At 43.4% G+C, this 19,726-nt stretch overlaps 2 protein-coding genes across 13 annotated transcripts in view; one reads left to right on the top strand and one right to left on the bottom strand.

Moving 5' to 3' along the window:
• The first annotated feature begins 127 nt into the window (after positions 1 to 127).
• On the top strand, positions 128 to 7,183 carry MPC2 (mitochondrial pyruvate carrier 2). Its single transcript, XM_021550092.4, has 5 exons — positions 128 to 356; positions 3,694 to 3,734; positions 5,228 to 5,312; positions 6,372 to 6,483; positions 6,953 to 7,183. The coding sequence occupies exons 1-5, from the start codon at positions 251 to 253 to the stop codon at positions 6,990 to 6,992; spliced, it is 384 nt and encodes a 127-aa protein (XP_021405767.1). The 5' UTR covers positions 128 to 250; the 3' UTR covers positions 6,993 to 7,183.
• Positions 7,184 to 7,916: 733 nt separating this feature from the next.
• Positions 7,917 to 19,726, bottom strand: part of MPZL1 (myelin protein zero like 1) — a 42,361-nt gene continuing 30,551 nt past the window's right edge. For 10 of the 12 annotated variants that reach the window (XM_085590497.1, XM_077781188.2, XM_085590515.1 and 7 more), the window contains 2 exons: positions 19,045 to 19,150; positions 7,917 to 13,651 (listed from right to left, as the gene is read on the bottom strand). In XM_085590497.1, coding sequence (XP_085446623.1) covers positions 13,550 to 13,651; positions 19,045 to 19,150 — 208 coding nt within the window. In that variant the 3' untranslated portion in view covers positions 7,917 to 13,549. Of the gene's footprint in view, positions 13,652 to 19,044; positions 19,151 to 19,726 lie in introns of those variants that run through there. The other 2 variants (XM_077781190.2, XM_085590472.1) reach the window with 2 other exon arrangements.

The raw sequence follows: 19,726 nt of genomic DNA, 5'->3' as shown, positions 1-19,726 counted from the left end.
CAGCTCTCCCCAGCTGCCCGGCCCAGCGCGCTCAGCCAATAACAGCGCGCGCAGCTCTCCGCCCCGCCCCGCCCCCTGCGGCGGTGACCAATCAGGGCGCAGTGCCGGGCGGGCAGGCCCGGGGGGCGGGGCCCGGGCGGAGGACGGACGGACGGACGGACGGACGGACGGACGGACGGGACGCGGCCCCCGCTCGGTGCCCGCTCGCCCCTCTCTCCCCACTCGGACCCCGCTCGCCCCGTCCCTCGCCATGGCGGCCGCAGTCGCGGGGCTCCGCGCTTCCTACCACCGCCTGCTGGACCGCATCGAGCTCATGCTGCCGCCGCGGTTCCGGCCCTTCTACAACCACCCCGCGGGTAATGGGCGCGGGTCACCTTGGCCCCCGGTTGGACCGGCGGGGATGGTGGCGCGGGGGATGTGTTCCGTACGGGCGGGGCCGCAGTAACGCGGTTCGGGTGCTTCTGGCGCGGGAGGGCGGCCCTGGAGCGGAGTCCTGCTCCGTAACGGGGAATTGACTGCTCCTGAAGGGAGAGCAGGATAATCGGGCACGGCACGGCTGGTTCCGGGATGGATGCGCTGCTGTCACTGTCGCGGTACCGCGGGGCGGATCCAGGGAGCGCCTGGGCTGCCAGAGCCTGGCCCAGGGGATGCCGTGGGTCTAAAGGGACCTGGATGCCTCGGGAGCCGCTTCTTGCAAGAGGATGTGCTGGAAAAAATCATAGAATCCTGGAATGGTTTGGGATGGAAGGAGATATTAAAGATCATCCCGTTCCACCCGCTGCTACGGGCAGGGGCACCTTCCACCAGAGCAGGCTACTCAGAGCCCCATCCAGCCTGGCCTTGGGCACTTCCAGGGTTTCTGATCTTGAACTGTGCCCTGGTCAAGTCAGGCAGCCTTTGGTTTTATTTCCTTTCTGCTGAATCCCACGCTTCTACCAAAGACAGCTCATGCCTTTGGTGAATTCGCTGGAGGACTCCTGCGGGTAAAGAATGAGCTCCCCTCACCTGACCTGCAGTTTACCTTTCCATGGGCAAACGTGGGGGGTTGTGTTATTAGGGAGAAACCTCCTGTAAAATGATCTCGTTCAGTGCCATCTACGTGGTGTTTGTCATGTAAACAAATTGCGTCGGTTGTTAAAACGAGCGCCCGATAAAATCCTGGCATTCCATAGGCTCTGTCCCCACTGTTTCCTGTCAGTGTCACAGGCATCCTTGACTCTTCACCTACCAGGAATATGCACTGTGAAAATGGACTTTGGTTTGCAGTCACTTGCTCTATCCTCTTACAACGGCCCTTTCTTGGAAGGAAAATCGTTGTTCTAAAGGAATCACAAAGGATGAAGAGTGCAGTCCTCAAAATGTTTGATTTATACTGAATTCACTAGACCAATATATTTAACATTAGCGTATTGCTTTTATACATAAAGAGACAGTATGTCCAACACTGAGAGACACATTCCACTGGTGTGAAATGTGACAGCTTCCAGATACTCTTAGTGGATGCAAGGCACAGCAAGTACTGGGAACATCCATGTTCCTTCTTCAACAGAGCTGTAGTGGGAATTGGAGAAAGTTTTGGAGGTTCTCTTGCAGTGCTTTTCACTTCACAAAACTGCCTGTGGGCCGCTCTTGGTCATCACCATAATGTTGTCAGTAATAAATCCATTTTTAGGGATTCTTTGTGTATAAATATGTTATATGTTATATACCTGTCATAATCCATACTGATGGTGTGAGAAAAGTCACAGCACAAGCAAGTATAGAAACTGAACCCCTGCAACTTCTATTTTAGCCTTGAAGGTGTGTCTTTGAGAAAGTTATGCAATAGATGTCACTCTGCAGGAAAAAAAGTGGGTTAAAAATGAAAGACTTTCTTTTATCTCCAGTGACATCTTAATCTCTAGTCTAATTCAGGAATATAAGCGTCATTGTCATGAAATTATAAATCACCTGTGAGGCATGAAGCACTTTCTGGCATAAAGAAAGCTTCCAGCAAAAGAATTGGTGCCTGTTAAAAACTGTTTCTTTGGCTGGCATTGTTGGAGGACAGTGGAGGGCCTGGCACACCAACTCCCCAGGTTGCCATGGGAAAGCAAGGGCTGAGCTTGTGCTCCCTCCCCTTTGGCTCCTCTGGTTCACTTTGCCTGACTAAACTCAAGTTTTCAGCACAAAGACTTCTTATGTTTAAAGAAGTCACAAATTCTATAAACTGGTCATGTACGTGATATCTAAATTAGCCTCTGGTGTTCCCCTGCTCTCATGTGCTGCTGTCATATTCATCCTTGAAAAATTCTGGATGTCAGGAGCTGGGAAGAGTTCACCCAGGCTGGGTGCTTGCTGGAGTGCTCCAAGGAGAGGTGTTTGACAGTCTTCCCTAATTACAAACTTGGCTTGGTACCTTCCCCCTCTCCAATTCTTATTTCTGCAGTCATCAATTTGAAATGGTTGAGTTTTCTATTATTAATAAAAATTAATGTCAGTCTTCTTGAAAACTATACTAGCTGTTTAGGGAATGTCAGTTTAATAATTTATACTCATCCCACATCCTCTAGTACTCCAAATCTGAATTTGCTTTTTAGAATAAGATAAATGTTAGTAATTAAAGCTACTCTGTAAGACTGATTTATTTATAACAAGCTGTATTTGCAGCCTGATACTGACACACCAAGTAAGTGCCTAAGAGAACAGCAGCTGAAGTTTATATCTTTAAAGGATGAACATTAAGCTGCTGTTATCTAATATTCAACAATATTAGACAAAAAGTAGTGTGCTTGTAGTTATTAAATGGAGTTTGAAACTTGATCACAAGCTGGGTGGGTTAAAAAGGGCTTTATGCAAGGCTGCCAAGCCAGTTTTTGTTTCCCAATCCATAGTTTTAAACTTGAGGATGGTTAAAACTGGAAGTACAAGTAGTTAGTGCAAGGTCTTTTTAAGGCTGAATTATTAGTGAAAGAAATAGCTCTCATAAAAAGCAGGAACCAAAGTCCTGGTGGTTACTCCTATGTAATATATTATAGTGAAAACTTGGCTTCATTTTGCATGTTATCAGTGTGCTGAGCAGTGACCTAAAGGTTAATTTCTGACTGTTTCACAGGGCTTGGTAATTTGAATTGTGGTCTCTCATTTAAGACTTGGAGCAGAAGTCCCAGATTAATGATTTCTGGCATAGTTGTAGGCGTGGCTTTACACGGGCTTTGTTTTAACCAACCAGTTGCTGTTTTAGCACCACTGAAAATCATAAGTATTCATAAGAGAGTTGTTTTTCCCCCAGGTCCCATGCCATTGGATTTTCCTCCCTTCCTTCTTGAGATTTCCTCATTTTCCCCCAAATCCTCCTTTGCCTACTGGTAGATTTTTGGGGTGTTTTCCGTATTCCTAGGACTCTTCCTAAGTCTTTAATTTAAAAATGCATTTTGCTTGCTCCAGTGTCCTCAGTTGCTTAAACATGGATATAAAAAATCCTGTCCAACTGTTGCAGAAATGTGTGGAGTGATTATACAACTGAAGGTTGATGCACTGAGGTGATGAATTATGAGTATTAGGTGCTAGAGCTTGTACAGCAATAGAAACTCTAATATAAACAATTCATTATTAAAAAAAAAAAACAATTAAAATAAAACAAACTTACTGTGGCTATTAAAACAGCCACACCTTACTAAGTAATTTAACTTCTTTTCTCCCATTCTCCCTCAGGTCCCAAAACAGTGTTTTTCTGGGCACCTGTCATGAAATGGGTAAGTACAAGATGCCAGCTGGTGTCTGGGTGTCAAGCCCAGGGCAACCTGCAGCAATACACTGAGCAAGCAAGAGATTCCCAGCAGATACTTGAGGCTGCAGAAAGATTAAGAGGCTCTAATTCTTAATATATGGGGAGGAACAAAATTAGCCTTAGTAACAACACAAACTGAAGGGGATACAGCATGGGGAAAATGCTTTGTGGAAGAATTGTGCTTTTCACTGGGGTTCTCTTGTGAAACACCACCTGTTGCTCAAGGTAGGCATGATGCAAAACTCATAAAGCATGTGTCTATTCTGAGATTGAGGAATTTGAGAAATATCTTATACGGATAAGTATCTTGTAAGAAAGCCAATTCCGAAGCCTCATAGCTTGAAGGCAGGCTGAAGCATGTCAGAGTGCAAGATGGTCTTGACCTAAAAGACAAAAGCAGCTGCAATTGTGGCTGTCCAGTGGTGTGCCCTGCCTCCTGTGAGGTTCTGCTTCCCACTGGCTACAGCCCTGGGCTGTGTTTGTGCCCAGGTGATGCAAATGCCACCTCCTAAATCACTGTGCTCCTCCGAGGTGTTGTATTGATACAGATAAAACAAGAGATCTCCAAACCCACGAGGGTTTGGATGTAACCTGCTCTTACCATTGCCAGCTGCTTTGTAACTTTGCCACTGTGAACCCCAGTGTTTTATATGCCACAGGAAACACTGTGCTTTAAGCTACAGCTTGGTTTCTTTGTCAGTTGTCTGGAGTGCAGCTGCAGGAACCATGGTTAACCTTCCCCTTCCTCAGAGATTCTCCCTGGAAACACCCTGCTGAGCCTGAGCACACAGGCACCTCCTCTGTGCCCAGGGAGTCCTGGGTGAAAGCGCTACGACTGTCTTACTTAGGGGTTTTGTTTGGGGTTTTTTGTGAACTGGTGTAACAGGAACATGAATATGTATTTCCAGTAGAGGGCAATAACACAATAAACAAAGCAAGCAGAGTGTTTGCTGCTAATGTCAAGTAGATCAGCCAAGCTATTCCTCAATTTGGCTGCAAGTTTTCTACAATTACTGAAATTATATTAGAAAAAAAAAGCACTTTTACCCCCTCAGATGAAGCTGAGTGAAGACTATATGGGGTGAAATTTACCAGCAGTATTTTAGCCTGACCTCTATAAAGAAGGCCCTTACTTAGATAAGCCTCTACTTGTTGCATGAAAACAAGGATGGACTTTTTTCAGCTGCTTTCTTAAGCAGCTGTGTTCAAATTAACCTTGTTCTTGAATTAATATAAAACTGCCAATGCCTGGGATTTTATTGCCACCCAGTTGTAGCTGCTGTAACTGTTCTTTTTCCTACCACAAGGGACTGGAAATGGATAGAGTCTAATTGCCCATAGAATGGATCCCTCCATAAATGCAGAATAATCACTGAGCTGTGAAGCAGCTTCCCCTTTTAAAGCTCCTGATCTGTTACAGGAATCCCACTCTGGTGCTCACTGAATTTCTCTTTGCAGGGCTTGGTGTGTGCTGGACTGGCTGACATGGCCAGACCAGCAGAAAAGCTCAGCACAGGACAGTCTGCAGTACTCACGGCCACAGGTAAGGCCAAACTTACTCTGTTTTCACACAGAATCTTCCATCAGTACTTATCCACTTCTACAGAAAGCCTTAATTTTAACATGCTAGCTGTCACTCTTGCTGTTGGATGCTGATTCTAGGACAGACCTCTACTTGTTATTAAATCAGTAAGCATTCTGTAATTATGTAGAAGTTTTCTACACCTGTCTTAATTTGGAATTGTTCAGCACAAGTTGCTATGAGTTAGGCATGAGTGTCATCCCTTAAGTTACCATGATACCATTCATTGCAGTGACCTCTTTTCTTTCAGATCAAGTAATATTGAAATCAGTCCAGGATACAGTGTCTTTTTCAGAACAGATTTTAAGGGATTGAAGAATGGTAGGGTAATTACACTAACATAACTGGAAAGAATTTCCAAGTGTTACAAGAAATTTGAAGCAGTGGCACATGCACTACTGCACTCCTGTCTGCCAAGAATTCTCACACTGGCAGAAACAATATTCTGTAATCCTAGAATCATTTAGGTTGGAAAAGACTTTTAAGATTACAGAGTCCAAGATTACAGCACTTCCAAGTCCACCACTAAAATGTGTCCCTTAAGTGACAAAACTACACTTCTTATAAACACATCCAGTGATGGTTCTACACCACTTCCCTGGGCAACTTTTTCCAATGCTTTTCTTGTCTGAAAGGTTTCTCCAGACTTTATTTTGGTGTCTGATGCAGCCCTGTGCATTTTCCATAAGTTTTGCATACTCTCCAGTGTAGTGCAGCAAGCTGGATATGCAACAAAATACCACTACTCTGCAATGTTGCTGGAGAATTAAAGTCTAGGCTGCTGCAGACTACAGAGGATCTTGGATATTCAGACTGTGATTACTGTAACTACTTTAGAAAAATGCAGTACGTACCTGTAGGTGTCCCACTGGCACTTTTCACTAAGAGGGTAGTTATAAGCAAAGCAGTTGTCTAACATGAAGTTATGAGATTTGTTTACTTCAACTGGCCCATGAATCTGCCTCCAAATATCTAAATATTTAATTTCAAATATCTTTGTAATTTCATTTTTTTCAACAGGCCTTATTTGGTCAAGGTACTCTCTGGTGATCATCCCTAAAAACTGGAGTCTGTTTGCTGTGAACTTTTTTGTTGGCTGTGCTGGTGGTTCCCAGCTTTTCCGAATATGGAGGTATGCATTAATAAGGGTAAAAGTACAGCTAAGTATTAACCAGGAATTTATAAATGCTGCCAGCCTCTCTGTCAGTGCAACAGGCAAGAGGAACAGAACCATTCATGAAACATTACAGAATGTTTTTGCTACATTGTTAGCTGTAAATATTTTCAGTCTAGCTAGAGCAGCATTGAATCGTGTCAGTTCCAGCTGGATCAAAGGGGTTTTAAGCAGAGCAGCATTTGTCAATAAAATTGTTTCTTGAAGGAAACTCTGGGAGATTTCTGGCTTCAGTACTGGCCACGGATGTGGCAAACTTAGCTACTTTGGAACTTCATACATGAGACATCCTATCCCGAGTTTCCACCCTTAAGTCCATTGTAATTTTAAACCTCCTCTGGTGAACAGATTGCTAGGAAAACACTGTTATTGAAACTGGTGTTCTATTCTATTCTTAGCCTGTGTCCTTTGTTTTTTATTTCTATAGGTATAATCAGGAGCTAAAAGCACAAAAGCAGGTGCAATAAAGAGATGCTTAACCCAACAGGTCAAATCGAGCAACGCACAAACCCATCCCCATGGGACCTAGCTTCACTAATTTTAATGTTTTTTTCTCTGAGAAAATAAAAGAGGAAAATAAAGAAGATCAAGTGTTTTCTAAGTGCAAATAACCAAGTATATCCACACATTTAAATAAAGGGCAACCTTTTAAAACGAAGGCAGAATTGTTTGTCTTGTATTGTCTCTTTAAAGAAACTGGCTGGAATTTGCCTAAAAAGAGTTGCTGAGCCTCACCTTATCTGACTCCACTGAACAGTGCTGGGAGTGACACAGTACTGGTGACAGCCAGAGCCTCAGACTGAAGTGATCTTTCCTGCCACAGTCAGAAAACCACCTGGGTGGGTGTTTGCCATATTTCAGTAACCAACAGTAGCATTTTCATTTCATTTCCTGATGCTCTTCCTTCCCCAGTAGCATGAGGGTATTTGTTCCAGCTTCAGCTATGTGTGTCTTCATTTATTCCCCAGCCACCACTGTCCGGAAAAAAAAGACAGCAAACAAATGTGCCACTGGTGTTTTAGCTTCCTTCACACCTCCAGGCAGAAGATGGGGATGTTGAAACACCAGACTTAGACTGAGGAATTCACATGCAGGGGAAAAGATAACTGAGGCAAGGTAGGTTCTGATGAGTCTCTCAGCTCCCCTTTTGCAAAGGCCATCCCACCATGAAGTCAGTTTTCTGTTCTGCCACAGTTCCACTTGCATGTCTTGGTCCTTGTGGTTTGGTCCTTGGTCCCAGGGTCTCAAGTGGCAAGTTCTCCAGCTGTGTTGGTCACCAAGTGGACACAGTGACTGAAGAAGAATCCTGCTAGGAAGAGAGGTGCTGTATTCCAATCCCCCTCCCTTCCCAGTCCCCAACCAGGTAAGACTCATCCAGCAAACCAGTAATGGGAAAAAAAAAAAAGTGTATTAAAATATTCACAAGATTACAATAGAAAACATTGAAGTCCATTCAAGAAAAAATATCCAAGATAACTGTTTCCAGATGAGTCTGTAAAAGCAAAAGCACTAACAGTTGGTACACTGGCTCTTAATGTAATCAGGCCATGCAATGCATATCTAGCTCCCTCACACAGATTATACACCTGTCTTACAGGTGTTTGTTGTCTTGCACACCTCCAGGACAGAGGTTTATAAAAGAAAAGTACCCAGTCTATGTTTTCAATTACATTTACCACATAAGAACAGTTGGCATTGCAGGGAGACAGAAAACATTGCACAGCACACTGATCTACAAAGGCATTGAACTTAGAGTGCAAAAAATACCTGTAAATGAAAGGGCTTATTAGCTTTAGGCAGTGAAGAGAAGGGAAAGAGAAACCTAAAGAAGAGAATAATTGCTGAGCCTTGTTAAGGTGATTTTGTAGTCTCCCATATAAAAATGTTACACTGCAGAGGTGTGGCCATAGCCCAGAAGTTCCACTCACCTTCTTTCTTGGTGGTTTTATTGAGGAAATATATCCATCACCTATGATACAATAAGAACTTTTTGTATTTGAGGTCCTTGCAGATACACTAATAATGTAGAATTTCAAGACAAGATTCCAATACAAAGTGAAGGTGTTCTGATCACAAATCAAAAACTCCATACCTGACCTCAGTGAATCCACTCTAAGGCAATGCAGCTTTTAAGTAGCATGCACACCTTTACTGCAGTTACAAGACTGATGGTTACCTAGACAGTTCTCACAGGCTGAAAAACCTAATTTAAGACAGCTCTTGTAGTCGTAAACCACTAAAGCTTTGAGAAAAAACAAAACCTTACAGGTCTCCAGTTAAAAATGACACATCAGGAAATGAGTTGCAGGGACAAACCTGCCCCCTGTAAAGGCTCTTAATGTTTTGTGAACATGGTAAGCATCTTCCTCACAGAACAACTGCTGAAGTAAAACGGGCCATGGAAACCTGATGGACTGAGTACAGCTACCAATTTACTTAGCTTGATACCTTATTTGTAATTCTCTTGAAATTCATTTATAGTAATCAAAAATAAGATGGAATTCAGATCGATCCCAGTTTTGTTTGCATGATGAATAAGAGAGAATTTATTTCAAGTCTTTCATCATACAGGCCATTCCAGTCCACTGTCCAGGAGCAATGACCCCCCTAACTGTTTTAGTCACTGGCTACTGCTTCAAGAGAGGTACCCGCTCCTCCTCTGGGCTGCTGCAAGCTTGGCATGCAGCACTTGTTTTGAAAACAGAGGATCCTAAAAAGACCTGGCAGCAGTGCTACAACAGGACAAGGACAACACCCTTCATGTTCCTCAAAGTCCAAGTTGTTATTTTTTTTCCTGCAAGGAGCAGCATCAGAGAATTAAGAGAACAGCAGCAGCAGAAGAGCAAACAGAGTTAAACTTCAGGTCACCAGAACATCAGGATATGACCTTGTCTGACTTAAATATCTGCTTGCTCTGCACATCAAGGAAGAGAAGTCCTCTGTGTCCTGAGGCTTCACTAAGTAAACCAACTCAGTATCGGTCCCTTTCATCAGCATAGGTTAACATATAATTAAACCATCTCAGATAACCCAAGGAACAGAAAGTTCACAAGTGTTGTCTCACAATGCCTGAAGTTCTTTTGACTTCAGCATGAATATATTACTTAATAATTATATTGCTCACTTTTCCATGACAAAAAAAAATCTAAAAATACTCAACAGCCTTGGCACTGGAGTGGGATTCAGACAGATTTCTGCCATTCCTGGGGGAAGACTTCTGTTTCTTTCTAAAAAGATGTGTAGTGTTTTTTAAAAATACTTCCACATTCATTCTGCCTTCATAAAGAGGACCCAAGAAGCTTTGCAGGGAGCCTCCTCAGTTTAGGGCATATGAATATACCTGTAGCTAGATAAAAGCCATGCAAGGAGATGTCTCCTTAAGTCAGTTAAAATCAGCCAGATCAGTGTGTCTCCTAAAGTTAGCACCAGATCAATCCTAAAGTTAGCACCGGATTCGTGTGCTTCCTGAAGTTAGCACCACATCAGAATTGTGCTCAGATTCTCCAGTACATTCCAGCAGGAAAAGAAGCAAACATTAGTAGCAGACTTCAGAGGCAAGGCCAGCCCCATCTTCTCATAGCAGCAAGTTTCTGATCACCTCATTCATCACAATTCTCCCTCTTACTCAAAAATGCTGGGGGAGAAAGACAGTGATGCACAGGGATGAACACAGGCAGATCAAAATCAAGTTTCTCCATCAACCACATCCAAAGCATTAGTGCTTTATTAAGTGTAAAATAAATGTTGGGAAGAAACAGCCTGATAGATGAGGAAAGCAGCAGCAGCAACAGGATTCCTCCTGATCTTAATCATAATTTATACTGGGTTGGAAGGGACCTATCAGGATCATCAAGTCCAGTTCCTGGCCCTAGGCAGGACACCCAGGAGTCACACCACGTGCCTGAGAGCAGTGTCCAAACACTTCTTGAACTGTCAGGCCTGGTGCTGTGACCACTACCCTGGGGAGCTATTCCAGCGTCCAACCACCTTCTGGGTGAAAAACATTTTCCTGATATCCCACCTAAACCTCCTCTGATTCATCTTCAGGCCATTCCCCTGGGTCCTGTCACTGGTCACAGAGTGCAGAGAGCGGTGCCTGCCCCTCTGCTTCCCCTCATGAGGCTGCTGAAGACCACAATGAGGTTTCCTCTCAGTCTCCTCTTCTCCAGGCTGACCAGAGCAAGTGACCTCAGCCATTTGTCAGAAGGCTTCCCCTCCAGTCCCTTCACCATCCTCGTGGCCTCCTTTGGACACTCTCCAACAGCTTCATGTCTTTTTTATATTGTGGCACCCAAAGCTACCCCAGCCCCAAGCAGAGTGGGACAATCCCCTCCCTCGCCCAGCTGGCAGTGCTGAGATTGGTGTCCCCAAGACAGGGATGTCCCTCCTGGCTGCCAGGTGCAGAATTCAGCACTTGAGAAAATCCTATAGAACCACAGAATCACAGACTGGACTGGGTTGGGAGGGACCTTAAAAATCACCCAGTTCCAACCCCCCCTGCCACGGGCAGGGACATCTTCCATCAGACCAGGTTGCTCAGAGCCCCATCCAACCAGACCCTGAACACTTCCAGGGATGGGGCATCCACAGCTTCTTTGGGCAGCATGTGACAGTGCCTCACCATCTTCTAAGTGAAGAATTTCCTGACTGAGGACTGCAGCAACCAAGGCAGTGGATCTTATCAACAGATGGAAGCTTGAGTGGACAAACTACCCCTGAGTGTTTCTGGGGTGAGTAGGTCCTTCTCCATCAGCTTCCAGCACTGGGTCCAAGCACCATAGCCTTTCATGTGGAGTCTTGCTAAAAAAACCCCTGCTTAATCCATGAAGTAGAAGAACATATTTAAAGGTCTCCTGTGAAGAAGAAATTTGTCCGTTTTTCATCTTGTATATGTTATTTCCAAAAAATAAAATGCTAAAATATTTACAGAGCTGTTAGTTAGCCACAGCTTGGTGTCTCAGTTCCCTACAAGACTTGGCAAATACCTGAAAAACTGATGCTTTAAAACTGAAACATGCCCTTTTTTTGAAACCAGCCAAGTCTTGGAAGAAGAATTACACAAATTCAGATACTGCAGGATTAGCAACTGACATATGGCAGAATAAATTAATCCATGGTTTCCTTCTGAGCCCCAGTTTTAAGAGGCTGGTTCTGGCCTCGAGGACAATGTCCTAAGATCTACCCAGTACATGCATACAAAAATAAACCGGTTGATTTCTAATAAAAGCAGCTGTTGTCAGGATACCTGTGAAGTCTGATCCTGATGAAAGACTATAATGTTGGCATACCTAACTTTGTTGGGGACAAAACTCCCACTGTACACAAAATAGTTATTAAAAATTGCACTGTCATAATTAAAGGATTATCTAATGTGGTTGTGAAAGGGCTGCCATGGGCCTGTAACTATTTTTCATGTGCTTGGTGTTAAGAGTCAAATGTGGGCTTGAGTTTGTTTGGAACAGGTTGCCCAGAGATGCTGTAGAGGTCCCACCTGTGGAGATGCTCAAAACTGGGCACAGTGCTGGGCAGCCTCCTTTGGCTAACACTGCTGGAGGAAGACTGGATGATCCCCAGAGTTGGTTCCTCCAACCTCAACCATTCTGGGACTGATTCTGTGAAACAGACTGAACTAGTAAATGGGTAAGAATCAGAGAAAAGGGGTTACCATAGACCAAACTGAAAACTATTTGCTGCCAAAAAATAACAATCCAAAACAAAACAGAAATCTGTCTTCTATATGCCACCTTGAGAAAATCTCTGCTGGAAGGCCACTTCTAGTTTTGAGCACCAGATTTCAGGATACAATAGGTCAGCAAAAGAAATCCTCATCAGCAGAGATCCTTAACAATCTAGGAGGAGTTTAACCTAGAAACAAGAGGCTGGAGAATTGTATTCAAGCACTAGACTTGCAGAGATGAAGGCAATAAACTGCCCAGCTGCATTCTCTGTGCAAATAATGGTCACACATTAAAAAAACAAAAACAAAAACAAAAACACACATCAAAAAACACAAAGTGCCCTAGATTTCCTCCAGAAGTTGTTCAGCCTCCACTACAGGCTTTTGAGAACAGATAAAGCACCTCCAAGGAGGTGACAGTGGCATATTGGAGACATGGGAGAGAGGTATGGGGGTACTACAGCTTCCAGATCCCTTGCAGCCCTTTTTAACGCTTGCATGAAATGACAGAGCTTTGAGGAAGAAATATTTCACTGAAAGGTTCAACAGAGTCTGAAGTAACCACCTACAGCTACAGCTTCCTATGCCTTTAACTCACTATCTCCTTCGTTTTCACAGGTAAACTACCATTTCACAGAATGCATTAGATCAACACTATCCCTGCCTCTTAAAGGACTAAGCTTTAATAGCTGGGCTCATCGAGAAGTAAACAGTTTTGTGACCCACGTTACACAGGTCAGGTAGGCCTAAAGGTTTCCTTCACTCACACTGCTAAGACATACATTTCTGATAGCTAGGAGTTAGAATTTGGCTTACAAGACCAAGTGAGATGGTCTAGTTTACTTGAGAAGGCAGCCTCTACTGAGAATGTGACCAAGGAAAGATAAATACCCTGTATACATAAAGAATTCTGAATATAAAGAAAACATCTTCTTTATAGTCACCTCAACAAAAGAAATTGGGCCCTATAAGCAAAGAAAAAAGAATCTCCAGGTCAGTCTAGAATCTTCAGGCATCTTCCAGTTTCTCCATTAATAATCAAGATAAAAATATTTTAAAATTGTGATGCGAGTTTTCACTTTCTCTCTCGTCACACAAGATACAAAAAAAAAAGAATATTGGCAATTTATAAGCAAAATTCTTACCGCATTTCAACATGCAACATTGGTCTCACTTCTGTACGATTAAATAGACTATTTACACACAATACATATATATTTCTCCCTCTGTATGCACATGCATTGGTCCTAGCCTAGGCATCAAAGGCCACATGTGAGTTCTCTGGGTGAAATCTTGCTCAAGCAATTCCAGTCTGAATGTGTGTTGTCCTTTGGATAGCTGAGGATCTCAGTTCTTCCGAATGTCGGCGTAGACCACAGACTCTGACTTGTTGATCTTGTCGCTGTGCTGTCCCCCGGAGTGATCTAACTGCGCGTAAATGACTGGGCCCTGGGGACACAAGGAACAGGCACAGTCAAGCTTTTTCAGAACTGCCCAGCCTGCCCCTCACTTCCATGGGGCTGCAGCAAGATGAAAGCTAAAGCAAGACCACAGAGCTTTTATGACTGTGAACGGCACTTGGAAGCAGGTGGAATGAACCCTCAGCTGCACGTGAGCTCTAGTCTGCCACCTTTCTCCTCTCAGGAGCATGCCAAACAGCACCCTTGCCTCCCTCCAAAACTGCCTGCTGTCACACAAAGCAAAATCTAGGATCCCTTGCTCTGAAAAGCAGCAATTCTTGTGTGCTATGTAGCAAAGACACGTGGCGTAGTCAGGTGCATGCCAGATTTAATATTGTTCAGGAGGAAAACCCTACTAGAGGTTTACCAGTCAACAGCAGAGCGTACTTCCCAAACTGCTACTCAGGTCCTGTAAACCCCAGCATGGCTGTGCCAGTTGGATAACGAAGCTGCAGCCACCCTGTGACTCAAATCACTGCCCAAGCCAGAGATGGGGCCAAGACGTACACAGCAGTGAGCCAAGAAGTGCTAAAATGGTGCAGCAATACAGAATTCTTACCTGACCTTGAAGCCAGCCCAGGCAGCAGCAGCTCACAGACACCTTAGGCAGGCACGACCTCACACTTTTGTGACATTTGCTGGGGTGCAGGGGAAGACATTACAGCCCTGTCTTTCAGCTGAACATGTGAACACTTCCTAAAACACCACATCCTCTAAAACATAGCCCAGGGAAAGCCAACTGCAGCTACTGAGGACAGGACTGCAGCCTCCACGGAGCAGAGGTCCAGCAAGGCAGGTGGCAAGAGAGCTGCAGCTCCCATGCTGAACCCCCCAAGTGAGACAAGCACAGGGCTGCCACCTCCTCCCAGTGGGCTGTCACCACACACCCATGCAGGAGGCAAAGGAACTGTGCTATCTCAGGATGACTGGCGGGGGAATAAAAAATAGAGAGCTTTTCATTTGTTTGTGGCCTTTGCAGCAGTTTTTCCTTCAAAACTTTTCATCTATTTAATGGTTCTGGTGTCCCTTACATCCCAGGAAGAAGTAGCCTTCACTGGCACTTCTCTACCCCCTTCTTGCCAGTACTTTTGGAATCCTGACAAATTAGGAAACATTTGTATAGACCTGACACAGAAATTTTCCCATCTATTTTCCAAAGCAATTATGAGCCAGAGATGAAAACAGACCTTCTATACAGAAAATTAAGCCCATGAAGGACAACAGAGACCTTCCTGCACAGCTATTTTCCCCCTAGCACAGTGGCACAGCTCATACCTGATAAATACCTTGTTCTCTTTGAGAAGTGATTTGAATCCACATTTTATTCCTTCTGGGTAAAGTATTTCCAAAGTTATAAAGAATAGAGGAAGAATATGGACTGAAGGGTGAAAACTTGCAAGTTAGTATAAAACCCTGAATATAAACAACACACTAAGAAAATGGGGAAAAAAAGGACCCTGCTGTCCTAGAAAACTCTGGATTTCAAATCTCATTATAGCCACTTCTTAAAAAAAAATCTCTGCTATTTGCTTTCATGTTGTTCTGGTCTCCAATACTGTATTGAGATTTCTAATTCCAATCAGATCACAGTGTCTATATAAACTTCAAGGCGAAGTAACCCTGAAGTTTAATTGCAAGCAAATTTGGAAATCTCATCTGCCTGAGGTCAAAGGTCAGGGTATGATAAATTCAGCTTGAGAGCACTATCAGTTAAAAAAATATATTAAAATAATAAATCTAACTGCAGAAAGTACTCACTGTGACATTCCAAGTTTTGTTCAAGTAATTCTGATGGTTCAGTTGTCTAGCAGAGGAGTTCATTCAGTATCAGTTACCACTGTAATGGATTTTTGCAGTTTAAATATAGTCACTGTGCTGCAAGCAGCATGTTAGATGTGTGGGGACACTGACTGCTGTGATCAGCTGATCCAAACCCAGCTATCACTGTCTTAATGTGTTCACTGTCAGTCACCTAAAAAAGTGGTAGATAGCCAACACAGAGAAAAAGAGGGACCAAGGATTTATTGCAGTGTTCATCTATTTGATTTGCTGCCAACTGATTCTCTAGCTGACTATAAGCATTCCATTTTAAAAACTGTCTAAACAATTCAGAACTTTCATCTAATCCCAAGTAAGCTCATCCTGACTCTTCAGAACCAGAAGATAGACCAGCACTGCTATACAAAATCAGCATTTCCTGAAGCCTTGCAATTTTTCCATTCAGAATTGAAGGGAAAAGATCAGTAAGTGTACCTGCTAAGGGTTTGTCAGCAGAGTCACGAATTGCAAGTTACAAAAAAGAAAAAGGAATTACAAAGTTAGACCACCATGGTCCAACAGTAGTCTGCAGAATTTTCAAATTTCTCAGATTCTGAATGATGTTGCAACTACCACAGATTCAGGCTCTGGGAAAGTTATCTGAAATTTCAATCAAGATTCTTGGCATTGCAAACTGCTCCTTCTCAGGGTCCTGGGATCTAAACAAAAACATCCATGTGGGAAATCCAAGTAGTTCTTGCCTGCACTGTAAATTGTTTCTTACCCACACAAAGAAGTCATGGTAGAACAGGAGTCACTAGAGAATGATGGCATGGGCAAGAACCACCACAGACAAATCTGACAGGACAGAACATACCTGCTGAGAAGGAGGGCACAGTGAAAACAAGCAGAGCTGATTCAAGCAGCTGAACACTCACAGAATCAGGTATGCAAACTCCAAAAAGCAAGGTCCACACCTGAGTAACTTGCACTCAAAACAAAGGAAGTGCAGTTTCAGTGCACTTTCAGCTGTGATGCAAACAAATACTCCATTACTGATTCTTGAATTGATACATAAATTTAAAAATGAATAAACGTCATTTAATTCATTTAAATGCCACTTTAAAAGTGAACACCTCTGTTACTGTTTCTAACTCGCAGAGGCAGTTTTGTTTGTATTCACAGTTCTTTTCCACCAGTGAGTACAAAGCATTCATTCACTTCCTACACACCCTACCTTGAAAAAAAGCTACAAGGTAGACCACAGGCCTCTGCTGTTTGACCACAGCATTGACTGTGGGAGCCACTGGTCTAAAACTGCCAGGCATTCCAAGAGACAAGAGTGTGTGCCTGAATCAGCAAACAGCCTGCAACAGCTCTGGGAACTGCTAGGAATGAGTATCTGTCTTTCACCTGCACAACACCTCAAAAGCTTGAATACAACTCATTTCTTGATTACCAAGTAACGCCAGATTTTACTTGTATGTGATGAAAGATTTCAAATATGTTGATTTGTATGCTGATATGACCCTTAAAGAAACAACCACACAATGGCTAGAAGCTGGCAATGTATGTGTAATCAACTGAAATTTAGCTTCCTCACTTGTTTAAACGTTCTGTTCAAAATCTGATCTACCCTGGTTTCGCTCTGGATCTTTGTAAAGAACAGTTAAGTATGTTTAGTTGTTCTGTAAGGATGGGGCAAATGCTCAACAGGAGATAGAGGAACTACTTGCTGCTACAAATGTCTGCCACAAAAAGAAACTCTGTCTGACAAAAGAGATTAAAAATCCAAAAACTAAACTAAAACTGAACAACACAAAAGCCATTTGCAATATTTTTCAGTTGAGGTCAGCAGAGTTCATGCTTGGTGTTTTCTTTTAGGAACTTACCTGCAGGGAGGGCTCTGTCAATGAAGAAACAGACTGGAGTGACTACAGAAAGGCAAAAGCACCCTGATTCTGAGTTAGTATCATAAAGTTTTGATTTAATCTGCTGCTCCTTCCAGCACACTGAGACTCAGAACCCTGGGGACATCAAAAGGTGAAGACACCACAAGTTTTCACAACAAAACATTGGAGTATTTTTGCTTTCAAGATGTAAGCACAGAATAGCATCTGTGTGTAGCTCTCAGGGCACTTGCAAGTACTCCTTAATGCCATGACAATAATCAGATAAAACTTTTTGGGTTTTTTACCTATGGATGTTGACTCCAACAACTACCGTATCAGAAATCTCACCATGCTGGTTTTGCAACAAAATCTTGTTGTTGTTGTTGTTGTTGTATTTTTGGGGTGTTTTTTTTTGTTTTGTTTTGTTTGTTTGGGTTTTTTGCTTTGCTTTGTTTTGGGTTTTTTTTTTTGTTTGTTTTTTTCGTTTTCTTTTTTGAAGGGAGGATGGTAGGAATCACCTGTCTCATTCACCCATTCCAGAAGCATCTCCTATGATCTAGAAAAGACAAGATTTATCCAGGCCTTACAGGCAGCCTGCTCCTACAAGACCTATTCCAGTCAAAATCTGACTATTTCAAAATCATGATCATATAGCCTCTGTAAATAACTGATCTCTGAAGGCAGAAGGCAGCTTTGTGGGCTTGTGTGCTAAAACTTTGGAAATACTGCATGGCCCAGAATACAATACATTTCAAAACTAAACCAGACGCCCAGGAGAGTAGGAGCTTTGACTTTACTGAGGTGACATTTGGTTTTTTTCCCGTATTGTTAATTCATTAACACACATCTCCATTATTTTATCAGAAGAAGTTAAGAAAACAGGTACTGACTTGCACACACTACACGGCAGCCACTTGCTAAAAGGTGGGTATTTAAGAAAAAGTCCATTTTGAATTTAAACTCTCTCAGGACCTGTATCTTCACAGGAAAATTGCTAGGAATACTCAAATGCAGAGGAATGAAACAGCTTCCAAATAAGGAAATCCTGTACTACTAACAGGTAACGATCCGTTGCATAGAATCCCTGTCTGACTCCTGCTCTGTCCCCTCCCATGGGATGCTAAGTCTGGATAAAGTCAGCAGAACTTACCAGCTGTAGCAAGCACAAAGACTGGCGCTTTCAAGCCCACAAAAAGTTGGGAGATTCAGCAGAAGAGAGCTCTTAGCAGCACAAATCATCTGCAAACTGGTCAGCACCTGGCTCCTCCCATTGTGAAGGAAGTACCATGGGGCATGAGAGTGCAAGGCAAATTCTTCCCCATTACCATCCCAGAACAGACCAGGCAGCTTTATGGGGTGACCCATATCTGACAGACACTGTATTGTGTCTGTGTTAAACAGATACTCACTGGCCACTCCCCATCCTTGCACTTCACTACACCTCTGTATGTTAATACACAAGATCACAACCATGTTTTTTTATAATTTAGTATGAAAAAGGTGTATAACTCCATCTCAGCTAATATATGAAGATGCTGCTCTTTGAATTGCACCAAGCCTTCTACAGCAGAGCTCACCGGTCCCAGCTTCCTGATCACCCCTTGTGCAGCGCACGCACTCTCACCAGCAGACAGCCCCTAATGCACAAATCCCACCCTGCCTGGATGCTGTCCACAGCAGCTGCCCCAGGCTGGGGGGAATCCTTCCTCAGGGAGCAGCAGGAGCAGTTTACCTGGTGTGATCTGGCGGGCACGCTGTTTACCAGGCCCTCTGTGTCGGAGGGCGCCTTCTGCGGAGCTTGCTTAACCGGAGACATCAAGCTCTCAGAGGTACTGCAGCTGACGAGGTGGCAGAGCAGAGTTTGCACGACAATGTTCAAGAGGCACACGAAAAACAAAACAAAACGGAACAAAACAAAAAGAAAAAAAGACAAAAGAAACAAAAATAAAAGACGAATGATGGCAAGATGAAATGTGGTGGGTTATGCCAAAGTAAAAAAATGAACATAATGGACTCTGATATAAGCACACACAATTCTCCATCTCTCCCGAGACATTTCTCTGTCATTCCTCTGAGTTTGACTGGTAAGCAACAGGAAGGAGCAGCTATTAACATAGGACAGCAGCTCCTCCACAACCCCTGGTCCTTAGATACTCCCATTCAACTCAGCCTCTCTAAAAGAATGTGTTTCCTTCTCAGTTAACAGTGGTAAATAGCACTTATCTTCTAACTAAATGCTAAACAATGCTGGTCACTGAGGTAAATGTTGTACCAGTGCTACAGTTAGAGCCAACACTTGCAAGAGCCACCAGCTCTCTAAACCAGCAAGGTACTTCCTACCCAACTCTGCATTAGTTCCCTTGCTTTTATAGTTAGGCTGTGAGCCCAAAATAATTCTCACAGCAGACACCAGT

The sequence above is a fragment of the Lonchura striata genome, chromosome 1 (genome assembly GCF_050655825.1).
Source record: "Lonchura striata isolate lonStrDom1 chromosome 1, ASM5065582v1, whole genome shotgun sequence".
Lineage (NCBI taxonomy): Eukaryota > Metazoa > Chordata > Aves > Passeriformes > Estrildidae > Lonchura > Lonchura striata.
This window is presented reverse-complemented; position numbering and strand designations above follow the sequence as displayed.

Coding starts and splice junctions, on each gene's coding strand:
- MPC2 (XM_021550092.4), top strand. CDS start 251: ATGGCGGCCGCAGTCGCGGGGCTCCGCGCTTCCTACCACCGCCTGCTG. Junction 3,735..5,227: donor GGGCACCTGTCATGAAATGG/GTAAGTACAAGA, acceptor TTCTCTTTGCAG/GGCTTGGTGTGTGCTGGACT. Junction 5,313..6,371: donor TGCAGTACTCACGGCCACAG/GTAAGGCCAAAC, acceptor TTTTTTCAACAG/GCCTTATTTGGTCAAGGTAC.